Source organism: Cyprinodon variegatus, unplaced genomic scaffold (genome assembly GCF_000732505.1).
Source record: "Cyprinodon variegatus isolate N-32 unplaced genomic scaffold, C_variegatus-1.0 Scaffold26, whole genome shotgun sequence".
Classification (NCBI taxonomy): domain Eukaryota; kingdom Metazoa; phylum Chordata; class Actinopteri; order Cyprinodontiformes; family Cyprinodontidae; genus Cyprinodon; species Cyprinodon variegatus.
In genome coordinates, this window is record NW_015150479.1 from 1,480,086 (window position 1) to 1,501,590 (window position 21,505).

At 38.5% G+C, this 21,505-nt stretch overlaps 2 protein-coding genes across 2 annotated transcripts; both read right to left on the bottom strand.

The window, feature by feature from the left end:
* Positions 1-745: 745 nt before the first annotated feature.
* Positions 746-5,485, bottom strand: elac1 (elaC ribonuclease Z 1). The gene is made up of 5 exons (XM_015396094.1): positions 5,265-5,485; positions 3,517-3,723; positions 3,307-3,365; positions 2,870-3,080; positions 746-1,669 (listed from the first exon to the last, which is right to left on the bottom strand). Exons 1-5 carry the CDS (start codon positions 5,419-5,421, stop codon positions 1,179-1,181), a joined length of 1,125 nt encoding a protein of 374 aa, XP_015251580.1. The 5' UTR covers positions 5,422-5,485; the 3' UTR covers positions 746-1,178.
* Positions 5,486-6,776: 1,291 nt separating this feature from the next.
* Positions 6,777-19,466, bottom strand: me2 (malic enzyme 2, NAD(+)-dependent, mitochondrial). Its single transcript, XM_015396082.1, has 14 exons — positions 19,312-19,466; positions 13,125-13,258; positions 12,892-13,041; positions 12,693-12,768; positions 12,341-12,502; positions 12,013-12,226; positions 11,804-11,901; positions 11,537-11,650; positions 11,350-11,461; positions 11,066-11,208; positions 10,862-10,964; positions 10,641-10,711; positions 10,078-10,176; positions 6,777-8,105 (listed from the first exon to the last, which is right to left on the bottom strand). The coding sequence occupies exons 1-14, from the start codon at positions 19,423-19,425 to the stop codon at positions 7,944-7,946; spliced, it is 1,752 nt and encodes a 583-aa protein (XP_015251568.1). The 5' UTR covers positions 19,426-19,466; the 3' UTR covers positions 6,777-7,943.
* Positions 19,467-21,505: the final 2,039 nt, after the last annotated feature.

The following is a 21,505-nucleotide window of genomic DNA, read 5'->3' on the forward strand; positions in this document are numbered from 1 at the left end:
ATGCACTTTATGTGATCTCAATTCATGGCTGCTGAAAGCACTAATGAATCAGCCATGTTTCAACGTCTCGGTCAATGCTGATACAAGAAAAAAAAGCTAACAATGGCGAAAATATCGGCTGGACGATGTATCAGTCCATCTCTACCTTCCAGGCTTTGAGCTTATTTTCTTAAACTTAAGGATTTGAAGGAGCTGTGGGAACTCTGCTCCTGTTTATGCTCATTATGGAGGCACATTTTTTTATATAAGTTATTTCAATTAAGTAGGATCTTTATATTTCATTCAGTTTCCTTCTATTTTCACCCCCTTTTCAGTGTAAAAAAAAAAGTGAACTAATGCCTAAAATGATGCAACTCATCAACTTGGTGGCTGATTGAGATAAAAACTTCAGCAAATCACAGAAAAGGACGAATATATTCAGGAAAAGTTGAACATATATATATTGACCTTGTAGCTTGGGTTGCACCAATCTGGGAAGACTTCTGATACATTTGATTGTTATGCTGGTGAAGATTCTCAGTCATCCCGATCATACATTAAAAAAAAAAAGTTAAACAATCCACTGGACTTTTTTTCCCCAAGTATAAAGACATTTCGCTTCCCATCCAGGAAGCTTTTTCAATTCAAAACATCAGGAATAGCGTTGAGTTCGAGGCTTTATTCAGTAGCCCAACAAAGCCTTGTTTCTGTTTTGAAAACATGCAAATTGACACTGACCCAATCGATTGTTACGATAAAAAGAATTTTAATGTATAAACAAACAATACAGAATCGTTGTTCTTTGTTTTTGGATTCATAGCATCAGACAGATGAGGAGTTTTCCATTTAAAACAATTAAATGCATAACTTTCCCCTCAAAAAGTCTTATTGAAAAGGTTGCCTCTGGCTATTATCTGCTGGTTCTAGGTCTACAGGAGAATCAGAACCAGATGAAATATCAATACATTAAAGCATTAGAATCAGATCTTTAGTGATAATTAATGATGTGGGAGAGAGAAAACCTAATGCTTATTTGTCTTTACTTATTATACTTGAATAATTTAATCATATGAAAACAGATTGTATGTCTGGGCATATGTAGATATGTACCAATGGAAAAAATTGTCATGGTGAACAACTCAATGAAGAGTGATGACTAAATTACAAAAATTAGCTAAATGGTATCCGCTTAGATCAACTCAAACCTTAATGGCTGGAGGTTTTCTAAGGGGAATAGGAATAGTCATAAAGTCCTCAGCCAGAGTCACCTCTACACCACTGTCCAGTAAAGCCTGCTCAGCCTGGTTCTTGAGCTCTGAGACGTCGTCCTCATCTCCCTCTTTCTGTAAGGAACTGGGTTTGTAGCGCTGACTGAAATGGTAAAGGACCAGCCTCTGTGCACAGCAGGCCCGAGCCACAGCTGCTGCCATCTGAGGCGTGCTGTGTCCGTGCTCTACAGCTTTCTCCTGGTGCTCATTCCCGAGGGTGGCCTCGTGAACCAGAACGTCCGCCCCATTGCAAAGCCGGCAAGCTCCTACACCAAGAACCGAGCTACAGTCACCTAAAACACAGATTTTCCTCCCAGGAATATTGGCTTCCAGAACCTCGCTGGGAAGCAGCAAGCGTCCATTTTCAAGAACCACAGATTCGCCAGCTTTGAGACGGCCGTACACTGGTCCGGGTTTAACACCTGCAATTAAAAGAAGAATTATAAGAACCATAAAGCCTTTACACTGGCTAGAGTTAACAGTTACAAAAACAATGCAAAAAGTACATTTGAGATTTAATTTTTTTTTTTCATAATATGTTCTAATTCACTCCTCCATCTAAGCACTAACTTTCAAATCTAAACACCAAAAATTATTTAATAAAGGCGTGGCGGTGAGAAAAGAAACTAAAACAAAAACAAAGGGGCATCTTTTTTATTTCTTCAACAGCACTGAGCAAGAAAGGTTTCCCATACGGTGGTTAACATTGAATTCAAAGACTTTTCAAGGAATTTTCAGGACTAATTATCTCAAATTTATGGATCACAAAAACAGAAAAATAAAGCTGCATGTTACTAATAATCCATTTTAAAGTTATGCAAATTAAATAAACAGCATATAAGTTGCTGGATCTCCATCTTATTAATTATAAACTAGGGCTGCAACTAACAATTATTTTACTAATCAATTAATCTGTTGATTATTTTTCCGATTAATCAATTAATAATCAGATAGAGAAAGGTTCCTTAAATAAGATTTTATACAGAATTAAACCAGATGAAACAAAACTTTTCGACTTGTGGAGTTCTGGATAGAGCATATTGATAGACTTTGTTTTTTTTATTTAAAATGCAATAATTTTTATATATTTTTTTCCACATTTTTTGTACAGCTACTGCTCTAAGTGAGTTCCTCTGTCAGCTAAAGGCATGTTTTGCAGTCTCAACACTCCAGTTAACGATTTATCGATTACTAAATTAGTTAACGATTATTCCAATATTTCTTTAATCACAGTTTATGCGATTAATTGTTTCAGCCCTAATATAAACGATGTAGAACAAAAGCATTTGCTCTATAAGGCGAATGTTGAAAAAAACCTTGCAACCGGGCAGTCAAGGTTACCAGGTAAACGCAAAATATTGCAATTACGTTGATCGAACCTTTTCTGCCAATGTCACAGTTATATCAGAGGCCAAAATACTGAAAAAAAAGGTTCCTAGCATCTCTTAAATGGTGAAAGGGATTATCATGTTCAAAGGCTGTACAGGAGATATCTATACTAGAATATATATTTATTTTGTTCCATTTCAAATTATTCTTCTCAATTATTTCAGGGTAAAAAAAAATGCATTTTCTGCGAGAAATTCAAAAGACACTCCAATCCATGTGCGAGTATTTGTTACCAAGCTCCTTCAGTAGTTCTGTCTTCAGTTTTCCGGGACGATCGTGTTCCTGGATGCAGAAGCCGAAGGAAGGGATGCGGTGGTAAAGCCTGAAAGCCTTCACAACAAACTTGTTGTCTTGGAAAAGGAGGTAACTATCAGTAGAGTTGTCCAGGGGGATAGTCCTGCCAGGCTGCTCCTGTGGATGAGGAGGACTGCTCTCTTCAACCATCTACAGCGGGAAAATGTAAACAAATGTAGAGAAGCTGAAAAAGCGATCGTTCCACATCGACATGATGGCGAAGGCTCAGTTTAACAGTCTGGATGTCAATGACCCATTTCTCCTGATCACAGGTGAAGGTTGGTGCAAAGACAGAGCAGTAAATCAGGGTTTTTTCTGTTTGGCTCAGCTTTATTTTTACTTTTCACTCATTCTTCAAAAGTTAAATTAAACTTACCTCTAGGCTGAGCTGTCCCTCCTCTGGACACTGGTCTGGAGTGGGTTCCAGCTCATGAACTACAGCAACAAAGAAGAGACAAACAAGCAATTACATAAGCAAGGAAAAGGCCACCTCTACAAAATATCCAATACTGAAAACAATTGGTTTGCAATATATCCATTTTCAATTTTGGCAATTTTAGCAACAACATGTTTGCTTTGGACATACCTCCATATGGGAAGAGCAGCTGTGATCCAGTGAGGCCAAGAGTCACCCTGAGAAACTTTCTGAGACCCCGGGGCCCGTAGATGTCCACACACTTCAGGCTCTGGTGGACGTCTGGGTTGGTGTTGAGGCTCACGGTGCAAAGAAGTCCAGGCAAGCCGAACAGGTGATCTCCATGCAGGTGAGAAATGAAGACCTTGGTGATGCGTCCTGTGTGCACATCATGACCAGATATTAAAAAGGCATCAAAAACAAAACTAAGTTCTAAACTCATACAAATAGTTTTTCATAACCTTTATCATTTTTTATTTGTTTTTTTTTAGACACCACTTTGCAATGATTTCTGCATATTCACATCATCCTAACAAAGCAGAAAGATCAGAAAGGTTGCTTTCAAAAGGAATGGTAGTTTAAACCATTCTTTCCTTAAGAGTGGGTCCATTCAAAGTTGGAAAAAGCGTTCATCATAACTTTAAATCCAACAAGCAATGATACTAAAGCCAGTTAATCCTAAATCAACCAGTAACAGAACCAAGAACTTCAAATGAAAAAAAATGTTTCAATTGTTTCAAAGAAAGTTTTAGACGTCCAAGACATATTGGACAATTACGATCCATAATTTGTGGGAACACTTTGAAGCTGGCCCTCTCTATTTCCGACATGACTGTGCAGCAGCGCCTAAATCAAAGACCATAAAGACATGGATAGTACGAGTCTGGTGTGACCGGGGAACTTGACTAACCTGGCAGTAGCCAGATTAACTCAGATCTCGCAACTATCCAGCTTGCAGCGTGAATCCTGACCTAAACCCTACACAAAAACTGTAGGAGGAATTCATTCATTGTCCAAACTTTAGGCTGGATTCATTTAGAACTTCTGTAATGTTTTAACTAGTGATGTTATAAGCAGAGGCCTTCAGGCATGGGTCGAGTAATGGAGGGAGCTTGATTCATATAGGGGAAGGGCCAAAATTGATGACCTCAGAAGCCTCCCTACCGTGGTACCACGTGACCACTTTGGGAAGTGGTTCAGAGAGCACAAGAACTTCGACAGCCTCACTACTCAGTCAAGATGTGGGAGTTTGTAGGAGAGTTGCTGTCAGTTGGATAACAGATTCTAAGAATCGATTGGTTGTTTTTCCAACCAGTCTAGTTGGTTAATACAATTTTAGTTAGATGAAACAATGTAATGATCAAAATCTGAGCAAACCACTGGACACAGTTGTAACTTTAGTTCTAAGTAGTATTACTGTCTACTAACTAGTTAATGTTAGTGGTGTCAGCTGTAAGACGCTGGCTTCCATCCCTAAGGATGGTGGTTCAAGACCCACATTAGGATTTTTAAAGTTGCAAGTTCATGAAGCTTCATGTGAACATGTCACCACCTACTGGTGGAGGGCAGAACTACATTTAGTAGTAGTAATAACATTTGTGATTCATGAACCGTTTAGTCACTAAACATGACGCTTCATCTCACCATCACTGGTTTTAACTCCCGTAGCTGCTTTATTATTTACGTCCAAAAAACAGAGGGATCAATTTATTCCTAACATTTGTACGGAAAGTGTGTCTTACATCTGACTACATTGTATTTTAAAAGTCATAGTGCATAAAGGAGCCCAGTGGGTAAAGTATGAATTAATAATGGCAACAAGTAGAAGAGATGGGTAGATTTATTTTAGAATATTTAAAGTTTCAATCTCTTTATTTCTAGAACTTTTACAGGGACTGAATGTTGTGCAGCTTCCTCACCAGCTCTGAGCTGGCTCTTCATCAGCTGGGTCTGGGTCCCCTCTCCGCAGTCAAACAGCCAGCACTCCCCATCCGTCCGCAGCACCAGGGCCGAGGCGCCGCGGTGAGGAGACGGATATGCCGAACCGGTTCCCAGGAAGGTCATATCCATTGACATTCTCCTAATGCTACAGAAGATCAGCTAACTTTGATCCACAGTGACGTGAGACATGCCTGATGCCGCCGCCTGCCTGTGCTTGTCGCAACATGATGACGTGCTTTGTGCGACGGAGCGGCTCCTACTAAACGTTGTGGGGTGCGTTCAAATTCATTGGTTGCGTTTTCCAAGGAGCCGGGTCTACCTGGACTGGATCCTTCGAAGTCCGTGAAAATAAGGAGACCGGAAGGTTTATGGCCGTGAATTCACACTTTTCTAAGGTCCATATTTGTGTGACCATTTTTTTTCTATAATATCTTTGCTGTTGTAAACACCAAAATATCCCTACTGTGGAACAATTCTATTCTATCATATTCTATAAAAGGGGTAGAAATATATAAGTAAATATAAACAGTGGATGTATAAAAAATATGTCTGCAAAATCTTGTATTCAACAACAAAAAATACTTAGTTAAGCAAATTGTGCAAAATAGCAATTAGAAAATACAAATCCTATTAGATTTATAGTCCTCCACACTGCATATATATTAGAATCTGTAATTAAATTACAGCCAAACTCATTTACACAGTAAGAGATAAAAAAAAAAAAAACCTTTAGATAAACCAAACATTACCGCCACATATCTGACTCAATAACCATTTAAAACAACCATTTTCATTCATTTCGGATGGAGCTATTTATATTATTTTAATCTACGAAACGGAACTTTCAATATTCACCACAGTCAGACACCATGTGCCTTTTTTCCCCTCTGATCACGGAGCAGCCGGCTTGCTTGGTCTCGCAATGAATCCCTTGCTTTAAAAACTATTTTTAATTAAAAATGGTAATTTTGCGATAGCTGATATTGTAAAGATACAATTACATTTCAGCTTTGGTAAGAAGAATTACTTGCAAAAATTATTGTTTTCCTCTAAAACAATGGTTCCAAATCCCCTTTTTAGATGAAAGAACATGTTTCATTTTTTTAACAATCAAGGCCCCAGGCTAAGAATGGTTAAAGAGAAAAGAATTAAATTGCAGTGACGTCTAGTGCAAAGTATCTATAGCATGATCATTGGGGTGCATAGTCATCTAGTACCGTTAGTGAAACACTTATCTGGACCAAATAATTGCAGCATATAGAAGATCATTTTACAGCATTCCACTTTTCCCCATTTCAACCCAGTAAACCTGCCCGAGTTAAACTCCAGAGAAACTATGAAGAATTAATAAGATGATAAAACTTAAAGCAGATGACCTGAGAACATTTATGAAAGCAATTTGTTTTAGAAACAGTTCCTTGTTGCAGCATACTCTGAGGACAAAAGACGACCCAAGATCAAAAAGAAAACTCACCGGACAAGAAAACCAATAGAGCATTAGGATTTATTCTGCAGTTTTAAAATATCAAGTATATCACAGTAGCAAATATATCATCTGACTGAAAGTGTACCAACAATACAGTTAAAGAGGTTGGAAGGGCACAGCGGTGTGAAAACAATGCCATCTGGAAAGAAAAGAAAATATCTGACAGTTACAAATTGCCTTTAACACATCAATATAGAGGAAAGCTGCACATTGAATACTGAAGTCAAACCAATCAATATAAAACATAAAACACTTGTTCTTCAGGTGTAAAACATGAGGTAAGGGATATGGCAAAATGTATAAAATGACATGGGAGCACCCAGGGATCCCCCACATTGAGACACAGGATGAGAGAGAGGGATGCTGCAGTTTCCTCCTGGGCTGGTTAACCTCACCAACACAAACAAAAAAAAATAATGGATGGATCATTCTCTTACAATACATGTCACAAATGTATTATTTTGCCTTTTAACAGTCATAAGAATTGAGTATAAGTAAATCACATCTCCAGACGTTACCTTCCGAGACGCAGCTTTTCTTCTGTGAGCTGCAGGTTTCCTACATTAGCTGTTGTCACATCTTTCAGGGTGGATCACCCCATTTAATAAAAACCTAGTTTATCAACCTGATATATAGCATGTGGACAAAAAGGGACATTTTAAAGAGAAAAAATAAAAGCCATAATATGGAGTAACCGAAAAGTGCATAGGGCCTTAATAATTAATTTAATAATTTTATACTAGTATAAGTAATGTCAAGGGCCTGTTGCACTAAAGGAGTGTTTAAACATAATATTAAAATAAATATAAGGTGACACAAGTATATAAGTCATGTAATAAAATATGACTATTACCTTTTCTGCATCTGCCCTCAGTCAAATTAGAAATGTAAGTTTTCCTTTTTCATCGGTTTTGCACACTACCCAATTCCACCACCAGATGGCCCTCCATTACAAAAACACTATTAACCTGTGGAGAGAAGGGTAGTTCTCCCACAAGTCAATGCTCCTTCATCAGTCTGTTTCCACTCCAATTCCCACAGATCCAAAGAATGTGATTTTGATGCAAATGTATGTTTGCATCAACATCACTTTAATCAGAAATTGGGGTGGAAAAAGAGAGAGAAACAGGTCTACAGTGACACAGGCCACACTGAGAATGCATTTTTACTTCTAGTTGATCTTAGGACTGAAGTTGACACCAGGCCAGTCATAAGTATCTGGCAGGAAGGAGTCGTAGGCTGTGTTCCACCCAATGGCACGTACAAAGCCGTTCTTGTCCAGAGGTTCAGGGTAACGGAACGCCATGCCTTTGGCATAGACGAACTCCACCACCTGCAACAAGGAAGAAACACTTTGCTAACACTATATATCCCATTAATATTTTTAAAAAACCTTTAAACATTTATCAAATTTAGATATATAATGCCTGAAACTCAGCAGATTTTTCTAACTCTTAGTTATTTTCTGTCATGTATTCCTGGGCTTTGAATTTTTCAGGACAGTATGCACAAGGAAGGCTTTTTGCAGTGAGCCTTTAGTTGGATACAATAAGATATTCCTTTTAAACTGACATGGCATTGGTGCTTTGAGAATGTGGACCTGCTCTCACTGAATAGAGTTGTTAGCATCAGCTGCAAAGGTGTGGCACATCTGCATGGCGGTGCTTATGTGCCCTTCAACATCCAGTGGAACTGGGGGGCAACTCTTGTCAAATGTAAAAAGACCAAACATTGAGTGCCTCTGCAATAAAAAGTGTGTCGTTAAAAGGCCTAAGCAATGCAAAAGAAACTTTTTTTAAACTATTATAATGCCATTCCTTCATTCAAATCTAAATATCTAAAAATATATCACTTGATTCATGAATCTCTGAGTAATCATCATGAGTTCTGCTGTCTGAGCAGTAGCCTCTCCCTGACCTGTGAAAACAAGCGATTGGATAACATCTACATAAAAAAAAACTACCCCATTCAGGATGCACATACCTTTAACTGGGCTGTGCTAAAACTGTTAACTTCCATAAAAAAATTAACTTAACCCACTTTCCCCAATCAAGAAAAGTTGATGTGAGGTAGAATGTGACGATCACTTCCTTAGTCAAGACAAAGGCAGCTGTAAGCTGATTGGTTGGTTTACAACGAGTGAAGCTGCTGAGCAAAGACGCATCATAGCAACAAGCACTCACTCACTGAAACATCAAATTGTTGATATGGTAGGGTGACCAGACGTCCTCTTTTTCTTGGACATGTCGTACTTTTCAAACCTAAAAAAAATGTCAGCGGGGAATTTCAAAATCGTCCGGGATTTTGGTCGACTACAGTGCAGCACGTAGTCTAAACACACCGGGCACTGGAACAGAGCAGTCAGCTCTGAGGCTTGTCCGGGAACCCCGGCGGACGGGGTCAGGAAGCTAGCGGGGGACGGAGCGACCGAACCCGACCCCGTAAAAGAAGTCTAGCAAATCCTGCTTTGAATTGTCAAAGATTTTGAAAGCTGTCTTTAGTAAAATGCTTAGAGCAAATGAACAGCTGAGTATCAAACTTTGCAGGGATCTTCTGATAGACGAAAACAATCCATGCCAGTCGAGTCTTCGGTTCCTTGGGAAGACTGTGAAAAATGTCCCCTTTCTCTGTGCAGCCTGGAACACTGCATTTACACCTGTGGTTCTGGCTCATTTTCAATAGAGAAACTGCCTGCTTTGTAATTCTTGTAGAAGTAAACCCAAATGTAGGCTAAACTGGTGTCTTACATCTACCTCTATTCATGTTCTTGGGCCAGTGAACCAGCGGGCTGGTTTGTATGTTAATTTTGGGGCGTGACAAAAGTACAGGTCAGAACCAAATAAGGCACCTGTTTACCCTCCCCTTAAAGAAACTAGCAGCACAGCACTGTCATTAAATAAAATCAAACTGCCTGGAATCTGGTAGCAGACCTCTTTGGACCAGCAGACTGAGGAGTCATGGTAAAACGGGAACATTCAGCCCTTTAGATTAAATCCTACATCAGAGAACCTTCCCATCAGGTGTTATATATGTTCCATTGGTTAACAACAATTTTTAGCATAGTTATCTCTCATGCTTAAGGGGTGCTCAGAGAAAACATATAGTGACTGATCAGACCTTCTGAAGATACATAGCACAGTTTTTAAGGAGGAGCAGGGAGCATCAAGTGTTGTACATTGGCCTAAAAAACATAATTTATTATATCTCACATTAATATAAAGATGCTCTAAAAGTCACGCAGTGTTGCTTTAAGGACAATAGCTAACAGTTAAAACATTAGTAATTTAGCATGCTTCAGCATTTACCTTGACAGCCATCTGAACAGAAACTTCTCTGATGTTGGAGAGCGGAGGATAGAGTCTGCCCTCTTCAAGCTCTTTATCTGTCAGCTGCTCAGCGAGTGTCTGAAAGGAGTATGAAATCATTTTCAAGTTACAAATTGCATCTTCAACCCACAGAACTTAAGCACTACTCTAATTATTTGTCTTTAGTCTATTGGTTTCCCATCTATCTCTAAATGCAGGTGCTAATTCAAAGTAATTTTGAATGATGAAATAGAAATGACACCAGAAGTAATTTAGCCCACATCTACCATTGCAAAACTAAAGCACTGTGTGATCAATATTTGCACTGTTCAGTTAATACAAATGTAGTCCAGCCAAAGAAGGAAGCTCATAGATGCCTTTTAAAACTTCTTCTGGTACATGTTAAGCCAGAGTCTAGAAATGGACATAAAGGGTTAAGGTAGGTCTAGATGAGCTTACACACACCAGACAGAGGCGGCAGGAAAAGGAAAGGAAAGACAGAGAGAGGGAGAGGGTGCAAAGTACAGGACAGGGTCAGCAAGTTTAAAGTTATTTTTTTCTACCTTGGCAGCTTCCAAGAACACAGTATCACTAATGTGTCTCACTCCACTCAGGATCACAGCCAGAGCCACACCTGAAACAAAAACCCATAGAATGATGGGTCACAGGACAACAAGCTCACTTTATTAGTTTAAATTTATCAACGTAACTGAAGAGAGTTCATGTCCTCAAAGGCTTCATGATTTAATGAATGTCCATAATCTTTTTATTTTTTTTTCTATACCTGGAAAGATGTAAGCATTGTTTCCTTGTCCTGGCGTAAACACTCGCCCATCACTCAATGTAACCGGACCAAATGGGCTGCCGCTGGCAAACAGACATCTACCCTGTGAGACACACATACAGATAAGTAGACAAAGCGGTACCCAATAGATTCTGGTTTCAAGTTAGCTGAAAACATGACAAAAAAAAGCCAAAGAGTGTCTACATCAGTTAGTGTGTAGGCTTCCTCTGCTGTGCACTCTGCTTTATTTGTTGGGTTACTCAAGGCAAAGATAATGGGTCGCTCATTTAAGGCTCCCATGGCTTTAATGACATCATGGGTAAAGAGACGTCCAGCTCCTGCCACACCTGAAAGAAAAAAAAAAAAGGAGCACTAAAATAAACTCTTTAGCCACATCAGATAGAAATTAAAACTTGTTAATAAAAGCTTGGATAAAGTTTTTAAAATGTGCATTTTATGTTCCAGAATAAAACAAAAACTGTGATCACCGATGATAGCGGTAGGTTTGATGGTGTTAACAGCATCTAAGAAGCTCTGCACATCCCCTGGACTGTCATGAACAAAGGCCTCCTGGTTGGCATCCGTTTGCTCCGTTCTCTCCTTAAGGCGAACAAAGAGGCAGCAGATTAAAGTATAGCTCTGTGCACACAGAAGCCTTTTGCTCAATTCACTGACCTTTACGAGTAAACCGTGAGCATCATACATCCAGATCTTTTCTCTGGCCTCTGCTTGGGTCACCCCTGACTCCATCATAGCCATTACAATCAGATTGGCAATACCAAGAGCAGCCTGGAGGGAAAGCATGCAGACATTTTACACATGGAAACCAAACTGTTCATCAACAGATTCAATCCATGTTCCTTTTTCTGTTGTCATCATGGGGCAGTATCATTCTAATGAAGAAGCTGCAGTGGGTTTTCAAATGGGTGAATGCAGGCTTACCTCTCCGGCTCCCAGGAAGAGAATGCGGTGCTCGGTGAGGGGTTTGCCGATGGCTCTCTGAGCTGCCAAAAGGCCAGCGAGGGCCACAGATGCAGTGCCTGGAAACACGCAAAGTCCCGAGCCACAAAGATCATCACCTGCTTCCTTTTTACCGACCGATTCAAAAGAGTTAAAACAACCAACATGCATGTGCTGCGAACTCTAAGGACCTTGAATATCGTCGTTGAAGGTACAGTATTTTTCCCTATACTTCCGAAGGAAGCGGAATGCGTTGTGATTCCCAAAGTCCTCAAACTGAATCAGCGTCCCTTGTCCATATTTGTCCACAACAGCTTCCATGAACTCATCAATCAGATCATCGTAGGCTTGAGAGCGATCCCGTTTCTGATAGAGACCCATGTAGAAGGGATCTTTCAGAAGAGTCTGGTGAGAGCACAAACACGAGAAAGGAGGAGCAATCTTAGAATCATAAAAAAAAAAAAAAAAAAGAAGTGCACAATTAGAGCGAATCAGAGCACGGATATACTGCCTTCCTACCTCATTGTCTGTGCCAACGTCAATCACCACAGGCAGACATTTCTCAGGTCGGATGCCGGCACAGGCTGTGTACAGGCAGAGTTTTCCAACAGGTATGCCCATGCCGTAACAACCCAGGTCCCCCAAGCCTAAAATACGTTCTCCATCAGTTACTACTACAGCCTTTCAAATGAAAGAGAGGGGAAAAAAACAACAAAAAAATGATGTGAAATCAGTAAAACTGCCACTGCCATTTATTGTGCAGACTGAAAATAATGCTACAAGGTCAATAGGACAAATTTCAGAGGTCAAATATTTTAATGAATCTGTTTTATTAGTATTATCTGTGTGTTTAGGGTTAACAGATACTCACTGCCACATTAGTCTCCGGCCAGTTGTCCAGGATGGAGCGGACATGCCCTCTGTCCAGAATGGAGATAAATAAACCCCTAAGGAAAGAAAGAAAAACTTATTTTAGTTTTCTAGACACAAAAAATAAAATATTTCTGCTTTGATGCAGTCAGAAAGAAGAACAGATAAAATATTCTGACACTCAATGTTTAAACGCTTACTTTGGTCTCCTGAATATGTGTCCATACTGTGTGCAGGCCAATCCTACAGTGGGAGTGTAAACAATTGGCATCAACTCCTCTATGTCTTCCATCAAAACCCTATAAAACAACCTTTCGTTCCTCTCTTGGATCCCCATCAGGTAGATGTACCTGTGTATGACGGAAAGTAAATGAGAAAAGGAGAAACACTAATCCACAAAGCTTTCCATGTTTGAAGGAAAATGTCTCCTCACTTTTCCAGGGGATCTGTCATCTTCTTTAGATTCCTCTGAAAGCGCATAGCCTGAATGTCCTGTGTCTCCACTTTGGGAGGCAGTAGACCATGAATCCCTAAAATCTGTCGCTCCTTCAGGGTGAAGGCCATACCCTGTGGAGAAATGTACAAAAGAAAAAACAGTATGATCAGAACCAAGGGTTTTTAGAAGGAAATATTTTTAAGTCAACTTTGTTCAGCTGCTAGATCAACATCCGCAAGATTACTTATAAAAAAAAAAGAGCAACAATAATCTGACCTATTTTAGGCCTTGTGTTGGTTTTAAAATACTGTATTTACAGTAAAACTGGTGTTACAAACATTTTTCCAGAAGCTTTAAAAAAAAAAAAAAATGTGATCAAATAAACTGAATTTAAAACATGCTTTTAGAGGATACTTTGTCTCATGTGTATTTATGTATTAAGTTGATAATATTTTCTTTTAATAACCCAACTAAAAGGATTTTTTAAAACATTTGTGCATAAAAATGGGGATATGTTGAAACGAAGTTCTGCCAGTAGAGGGCGCACTGTGTTATTTATGGGTTTAATAGGGTTGACTTATTGACTCCAGGCAGCTGATGGTGAGATCTGGAAGACATGAGGGAAACCAGATGAAAGCAATTTGGCCACAGGAAAATAAAACATAGAGTCCTTTGAAAGGAGCCAATGAGGAACATGGATTGTGAAAAAAAACAGCTCTATATGGAGTGGGGATTTGTGTGTCTGTCAGTTGGGGGTTGGTATGTGTGTGTGTGTGTGTGTGTGTGTGTGTGTGTGTGTGTGTGTGGGNGGGGGGTTAGAAAAGGGGCAAATTGTGCTGACGTGGGATTTATGGAGGGGGCTACCTCAAAAAATGCCAAGTCATGCTGATTGAGCGTTTACTTCACTCAGCTCCACCATCAGCTCCTTGAGCATAAAGTGACATTGTGCCAAATAGTCTGTCCAAATGCAAAACAATGTTTAATTTTTTTTTTTTTTTTTTGCAGTTAGACGTCCCCCTGTACATGTTTTTGATTTTTAGCAATCAGAATCTGTTTACAACAGCAGGGAGAGATGCTGCATCATCAACAAAATAGGACACATTTTAAAACGGATTATTTTAGTGTGGAAAAAAATAATAATAAAAATATCATGATGTTGACTGATTAACCCAAATACTTCTCTATTCCTCTCTGGGTTTAAATAGAAAGTATAAGACAATACATAGCTGATGTATAAGCTCATTTTTTAATGCAATTTAACATAAACACACTTGAAACCAGATTTTACAAACACTTGATAAAAATGGAGGCTTTTATGTCTAAGTCAGACATTCTGGGGATTATCAGTTGCCATTTCTTAACGAGAGAGAATTTTGCATGATTTACTTCAAAGATTGTAGTTGATATGCACTGAGATAACTATACCTTTAAACAACTTGGAAAATCCCAGAGAATGATTTTATGGCTGTTCAAACTTCTGTTAAGTTAGAAAGCATGGCTGTTTTTTAACTGGACTTCATCCTGAGGAGGTTTTTAGAGCCTTCAAGAGATTTTTGGAGCTGCACAAACTCAGATCATCTCTGGGTAAAATTCAAAGATGCCTGAATGTGCTGCATTCCTCTTGTCATACATTTTTGTGCAGTTATAAAATCCAGCAGTCATCCAGGTGTGGAAGGAGACCAGCTCTTTGTTCCTGAGATGAGAATGTTTTGGTGGAGCTTAGAGACTTTATTTAGGAACCTTAGATTTTGGAGACATGTTCTATAATCTGGTCAAACTAAAACTGAAATGTCTGCCATAACAGCCATTTTTAAAATTGGAGGAAAAGCAGTAAATCTGCAAGACTGAGGACACCTTTGTAGCATGGGTTGGCAGTATCCTGCTGTTGGGCATAATGAGTATACATTATGTTAACATATTGACAAAAATGCCAAATCACAAACAGTTGCACTAATGATCAACTGAATATTGGAATCACATTTGCTCCACGCTGCAGTGTTTGGTTTTCACTTGTGATTATTGTTTTAATAAAACGTACATAAAAAGTTAGCTTTTTATTCATATGGAAATAGTTTAACCCTGGTTGGCTGTTCCTATGCAATTTTCCATGGGAATTAGAAAGAAACATTGAAAATCTGAGAAATTTCAAATGATTTATCATTAGAAAGATTTAGTTTGATTACTTTAATTATGTCCTTATAAGAACCCAGGTGGCTTGAGATCTGGGCTAAATGTTCCTGTGTTAAGTGCCACTAAATTTAGGACCAGGCAGTTCCCTGCTAGTGTACATGTATGTTGTCATGTCTATATTTAACAGAAGGTGTCTGCACCAGGCTGCATTTGGCATAGACTCCCAACATGTTACAGCAAGCTGCTAAAGCTTCATGTTGCAAATGTAAGGTGGAACTACAGGTCACTGGGAATCCCTTCAGCCCCAGTGCTGTCAACATGTCGCACATGACTTCACACCTTAGGATGTTACAAAAGGACAGCATCCGACATAAGTCACTCACTATTTGGTACCACTAACACTGTGGGCAGGTGCCAAGTCCTACTGGAAAAGGAAATCTGTATCTACCTAAAGCAGGTCAGCAGAAGGAAGCATGTCTAAAATTTCCTAGTAGATGTCTGCATTGACTGTGGACTTAAAAAAAAAAAAAAAACACTACACCAACCCCAGCAGATGACAGGGTAACTCAAATCCTCTCTGGAATTTAACCAACATGGATTGTATGCCTCTACAGTCAGTGTACAAGCTGGACATTCGATTTTGGTTTTGTAATGAGAAATCCAAAAATCCAAAAAGTTTCCTGATTTCCAAATAAAAAGAAAATTGAAAATCAACAAAAAATAACCAATTTTTACCGTTTTCATTAAAGATCCCAAATCAGAAACAAAAAGAATGACCCGTTATCCTGTTTTTCATTTCTGAAATGAAAATAATGGTGATGGACAGCCTTAAGGCTCGTGTTACTTCCTGGTGCAGAGTGGTACTGTTTACAAGTTAGCCGTGTGGACGTCCTTTTCCTTTATGCTTTTTGGTTGTAGAGCGGGTTTACATCCAAAATGCTATACCTACAGTAATAACAATAATAAGGAGGGAGATTTGTCCCGCGATGAGATTGCAGGAATATGTTTTAAAATTTGATCACATCCATCGTGGTGTGTAGGCACACATGACTCTGATGAGAGGAAGCTGAATTGGTAAAGGACATCTAGGTTTGTTTTTTATTTGTCCTTTTTCGTTTTGGAATTAAAAAAAAAAACAACAAAAAACTGATAACAAGTTAATTTTGGTTTCCAGATTTGGAGTTTCAAAACAAAAACAACAACAAAAAACATACAGGCTTGTTTTTTGTTTTCCTATTTTTTGTATTTTAGTCGAAAATAAGGAACCGGTTTTTTCCCCCCATTTTCATGGAATGCCCAAAATGACGTAATTTGGCTGTGCAGACCCCGCGGACATGTCAAACATAAACCAAGCTTGAGTCCACCCTTTGTTAATCTCCAAGTTCTACAAAAGCTTTGGCTTGAGAATCCCGCGTGTTATCCCAGTTGCTGAAGCACTTTTCTTTCTTCCACTCAACTTTCAATGAATATGTTTGGATAATTAAGCTGGAAGCTGAAAAGCTTCTTTAGTGATGAGATTCTGTGTCAACTGATGTCTTCTTGATCTTTGTCAAACCAACAGTCAGTGCAGCCTGCAGAACCAGACAGAGACTGTTCAGTAGAAAACTTCTCCAGTCTTTAAGTTTGCTGATTAGGGTTTTACTCCATACTCCAATATTCCATTTTTTGAAAGTATGATTTTACTACCTGAGTGAGTGAGTGAGTGAGTGAGTGAGTGAGTGAGTGAGTGAGTGAGTGAGTGAGTCAGTCAGTCAGTCAGTCAGTCACTCAGTCACTCACTCACTCAGTCACTCACTCACTCAGTCACTCACTCACTCAGTCACTCACTCACTCACTCACTCACTCAATACCCATCAGTTTAGACATAGATTATTTCCATGTTACAACAGACTTTGAAAAAGGCATCATGCCTTTAAGCAGGAAATGAAAGGAATAAAGGAATGGATTTAATACAATAAAAAGCCACATAGACAGTGGGATGGAACAGGAAGAATAACCAGAAACAGTGGAAGAAGGTCTGAATCCTGCCCCAGAGAAAACACCAGCTCTATAAGCCAATACTGTGTCTCCACTTATTCACAGAGGTTTGATTTATAAGACTATAAAAGTGTCAATAGGCTTGGGGGTACACAGCTGCAGTCACATTGCAGGCTGGGTAGATATTATTTGTTTTCAGCTTTTCTCAGCTTATCTCTCCTACTAGCAAAGCACTGGGGTTCCTAACTGAATTTTAGTCTAAACACGTATAAAGAAAATATGTATTTATATAAACAGAAAGATTCACAAACAAAGAAAATATTAAATATTCACAATTATAAATAAAGCTGGTTTATAAAGGTGCTTTTTCTCCACCATAGATCATGGTCGCTATTTAACACTGTGTGTACAAAAAAATTAATACTAAAAATGATCTACGGGTTTCTCAATCTGATCACATTTTATTTTCTGCTTCCATACACCTCATTTAAATGATGGGATAATTTAAAGGTAGCATTTGATGGTATGAAAGGTAAGACAAACATTTGAATCAGGTGTTCTGGAGCAACTGAACATCTAAAAAAAAACAGTTCAATTACTTTGGTCAGAATTTATTTATGAGTTTAATCATTTCTCACTTTTCTCTGGTGTTTCTTTTTATATATACACTGAGCAAACTCCAAGCAAACTGAAACCTGTCACTGCAAACCAAGTAAGAACCTTCACCTTTTTGCTAGCTGCAGGTTTGAGGCACTCGCAACCAGTAGCTGTGTCAGACTGAGGTCCGATCACATTCACATCATAAACAAAACTACTTTACAATAAGTGTGGAACGGTAACCAGAAGACCAACTCCCCCAAACAGTCTTGGTATCATTATTTTGGTTCACACTAGTGGGACTGCTATGCTAACATCTAAGCGGCTAGAACGAACCAGACAAATAGAAAAACAGTTCATTTGCAAACAGAATAAACACTTTTGGTGGGAAACACCCTGAAACATTAAGGAGTGTAGAGAACTGAACACCAGGTTTGGGAAATACCTCTACAAGCAAAGAAAGAAAAAAATTTAAAGAAGTTGCAAAACCAGCATATTCTCTGTCCAAAACATTTAAGTGGGGCTTCTGAGAAAAAAAGCCGTGTTTTTTATGCTTTAGCCACTTACAATAAATAGATTTAAAGATTTGCAATAGATGTTTGTTTGGTTTTTTAAGTTCCAACACTTCATTATCAGCGCTTATCATCATGTGGATTGTTGTGACATAACTCAGTGTTAACTGTGAGCATCAGTGGAGCAAAATGCTTTACATCTGCTTTACAAATTTAGCTACAGACGTCTCAGCAAAACACTCCCAGAGAGACGTCACAGGGAAATGAGATGTTATTAATGTATGATCATTACAGCAAATCATTTGATGAAATATTATTCCACCAAATAATGTTTGTCTACCTCTTTGATTCCATCGGGTCTAAAAATAATTTTAAAAGCTTAACTGACTTAAATCCAAACTCCTCGAGATAAACTGTGGTTTCCAAACATAAAATCCATAATGACGTAATATCATTGCTTAATTTTATTGATTAGGGTTCTAAACCATGGTTCTTAATCCCTAAAATAATCACTAGATTAAATGATTACTAAAATAAATCAACGGCTGCAGACCTATTGTCAATAAATACATAGTCCTGTCTAACTGATGAGAACATTTGTATACTTCAAACTATAATATATATATCAATCATCCAGAAGAAATGTATTTAAGATTAACTGGTTTGTCTATAGCTTCATAATGTAGTCAAAAGGGACATCTAAACACATGGTTACATGAAAGCCATAAAAAGGAAGAACATTATCTATTCTACAAACACTGCATTTATTTTGCCTGGTGTTTAGTTTCGCCTCCAAGGTCTGACATGCACTTAAACCACACAACAGAACAAGTTTCTTGCTGAACCGTGCAGTTTTCACAACAGTAATGCACTGAAAAAAATAGACCAAAGTGTCAAAAAGCTACAGTCTAAACATTTACGGATAAATCTCAACAGTAGAAGGCAACGTTTGGCATCGGACTCCCTACCTTGTTGGTGCGAGGATTAAGCATTAGGGGTTTGCCCTTTTCTTTAGTGTGGGCCCATCTGCAAATGGAGACACAAGGTCTCATGGACCAGGATGTCCTCAACCTTGACAGCATTCTGGATTGTCAATGGTCTATGAGGTCCACAGATGGAAGCTTTCTGTGAAGAAAAAAAACATCATATAAACAAAAAGCCTTGAAGTCTGTTTTTAACATGATGATCTTTTGCTAGTAAAAAAGCAGTTTTGAATAAAAGAAAATGCATACATTATTTCTACCTACTAAAATTGCACTGTTTTTGACTGTTGGTCAACAGATCCCCTAATTATCTCCTCATAACTCCATCTATCCCATTTCTTACCAGATTATTTCAACATAGCGGGCTGCAATGCTCTAATCTTAATAGCTAAACTCAAACTCAGGCATTTGTGAGCATATAGTCCCTTTGATTGACATCACAGACCCCCCTGATTCCAACTAACAATGGAATCAGGACGACAAGCTGACTTTTAATCAGTGTAATGGCCACTGAAACGGTTTTTAAACACATTTACCTCTTTATTACCCTCATTTGCACTTATGTGTGAGAAAAGTGCATTGAAAATGTGAATTCTGTCCCTTTCACATTCTGTCATCACCCTGAGCACTTACAGGCAGGTGAACACCTTCAGTTTTACCCCACCAACAGACAGAGAGCAAGTTTTGAAAGCAGGTGTATGTTTATAAAGCCATTCTGACCAATGGTTCTTCCTACCCAATAAAACACTGCATTGCTTCACCGGTGCATAGCAGCATCACTGCAGCTGCAGGTGGATCAGAGCAACATTTGTGAGTCAACCTGATAGTTCACACTAAGGGGAGATATGAACATTGCCTATTCTTAAAAACCACACTGAAGCAAGTCCCTCTGCTTGGGATTACAGCCTCTTGCAGCAGTGAGTGTCTTTAATCTAAATTCTGGTTTAAAGCAATTTAGAAGGAGCTCTGTGATCAGAAAGCTTCTCATAATCCTCTTTATTAAGAGGACAGAAGAAACACCATTGTACAAAAAAAAAAATAAATAAATAAAAAAATCACAAAAGCATCAGCCAAACACAGTAAAAACACTGAATATATCTTAGGATTTTGCACATTCCATGCTGGGCATACAATCCCAGTTGATAAACTATATCAAGAGATTTAAAAAGAAAGTCACTGCTACTATTTTAAGAATAAAGATTAAATCTCAATAGGACAGCATAAAAAACATATTTGCAGCACATACATTCCATAAGACATCCACTGTATGTTTATCTGTTGTTAGCAGGCTGGAACAGAACCATCATTGTCAAAGGTAGGTCATCCATGTAACCGCTGGTTCAGTGCCAGAATTCAGAGCATTAGATCCAAAAATAAACTTGGTAAAATTAATCCGATATGCTTTGCAGGAGGTTAACAGCAAGCAGTCAGTCAGGTCCAAACAACTATGAACAAAATTAAAGTATTATATAACTAAAGAATACAAGTCCCACATGCAACATGACATTTATCCTAGTTAGAGCAATAGTGCGCAAGATTTAAGCCATTTTGTAATAAAATCATATACAGCTGAAAGATGCAAAGGAAAAATTTACAAGATAAACAACAGTGATATTTAAGCAAAAGATGAATGTATTAAGCAATATTTCTAAATGACATGCTAACTTTACCTTCATCTACAAAATAGGACTTTGGACAACTGAGATACACTCTATTTTCTTCCAGAGTTGAGATAAAATATGTTTTTTCCCACCATTCAGTTTAGCATTTATGTGCCCTCATAAATAAATCTGAGCAACCAGCATCTTTATGACCTTATGTGCTTTAGCATCCCTGTGGTAGCTGTGAGTGACTGTTGCTATACAACAGTTAGGAAGATCCTCTTCCTTGTGACTTTGCATGACTTTCACCCATGTAAAAATCACAGCATTTATATATTAAAAATAAACTTTAAGTTTTTCAAGACACAGAATTTGCATCACTTGCTGTATGTCTGAAATTTGGGGGGGGGGGGAAATGGACAAATACAAATGGCTGAAATATAACAGTGAGTGAAGAAACTATACAATAAACAGCTTCAATGTTTTGAACTCCTGAACCATATACCTTCCCAATATTCATAAAAAAAAGATGCAGCCTTAATTCTGCAGAGCTAAAACGTGTCTGAATGCATGGTTAC

What these genes read in the sequence shown, in the direction of transcription:
- elac1 (XM_015396094.1), bottom strand. Translation starts at nt 5,421, where the DNA reads ATGTCAATGGATATGACCTTCCTGGGAACCGGTTCGGCATATCCGTCT. An exon ending in GAAGAGCCAGCTCAGAGCTG is followed by an intron (nt 3,724 to 5,264) that starts GTGAGGAAGCTG and finishes ATGTGCACACAG; the next exon opens with GACGCATCACCAAGGTCTTC. An exon ending in GCTGCTCTTCCCATATGGAG is followed by an intron (nt 3,366 to 3,516) that starts GTATGTCCAAAG and finishes TTGTTGCTGTAG; the next exon opens with TTCATGAGCTGGAACCCACT.
- me2 (XM_015396082.1), bottom strand. Translation starts at nt 19,425, where the DNA reads ATGCTGTCAAGGTTGAGGACATCCTGGTCCATGAGACCTTGTGTCTCC. An exon ending in CACATATTCAGGAGACCAAA is followed by an intron (nt 12,769 to 12,891) that starts GTAAGCGTTTAA and finishes TTCTTTCCTTAG; the next exon opens with GGGTTTATTTATCTCCATTC. An exon ending in CTTCAACGACGATATTCAAG is followed by an intron (nt 11,902 to 12,012) that starts GTCCTTAGAGTT and finishes GCGTGTTTCCAG; the next exon opens with GCACTGCATCTGTGGCCCTC.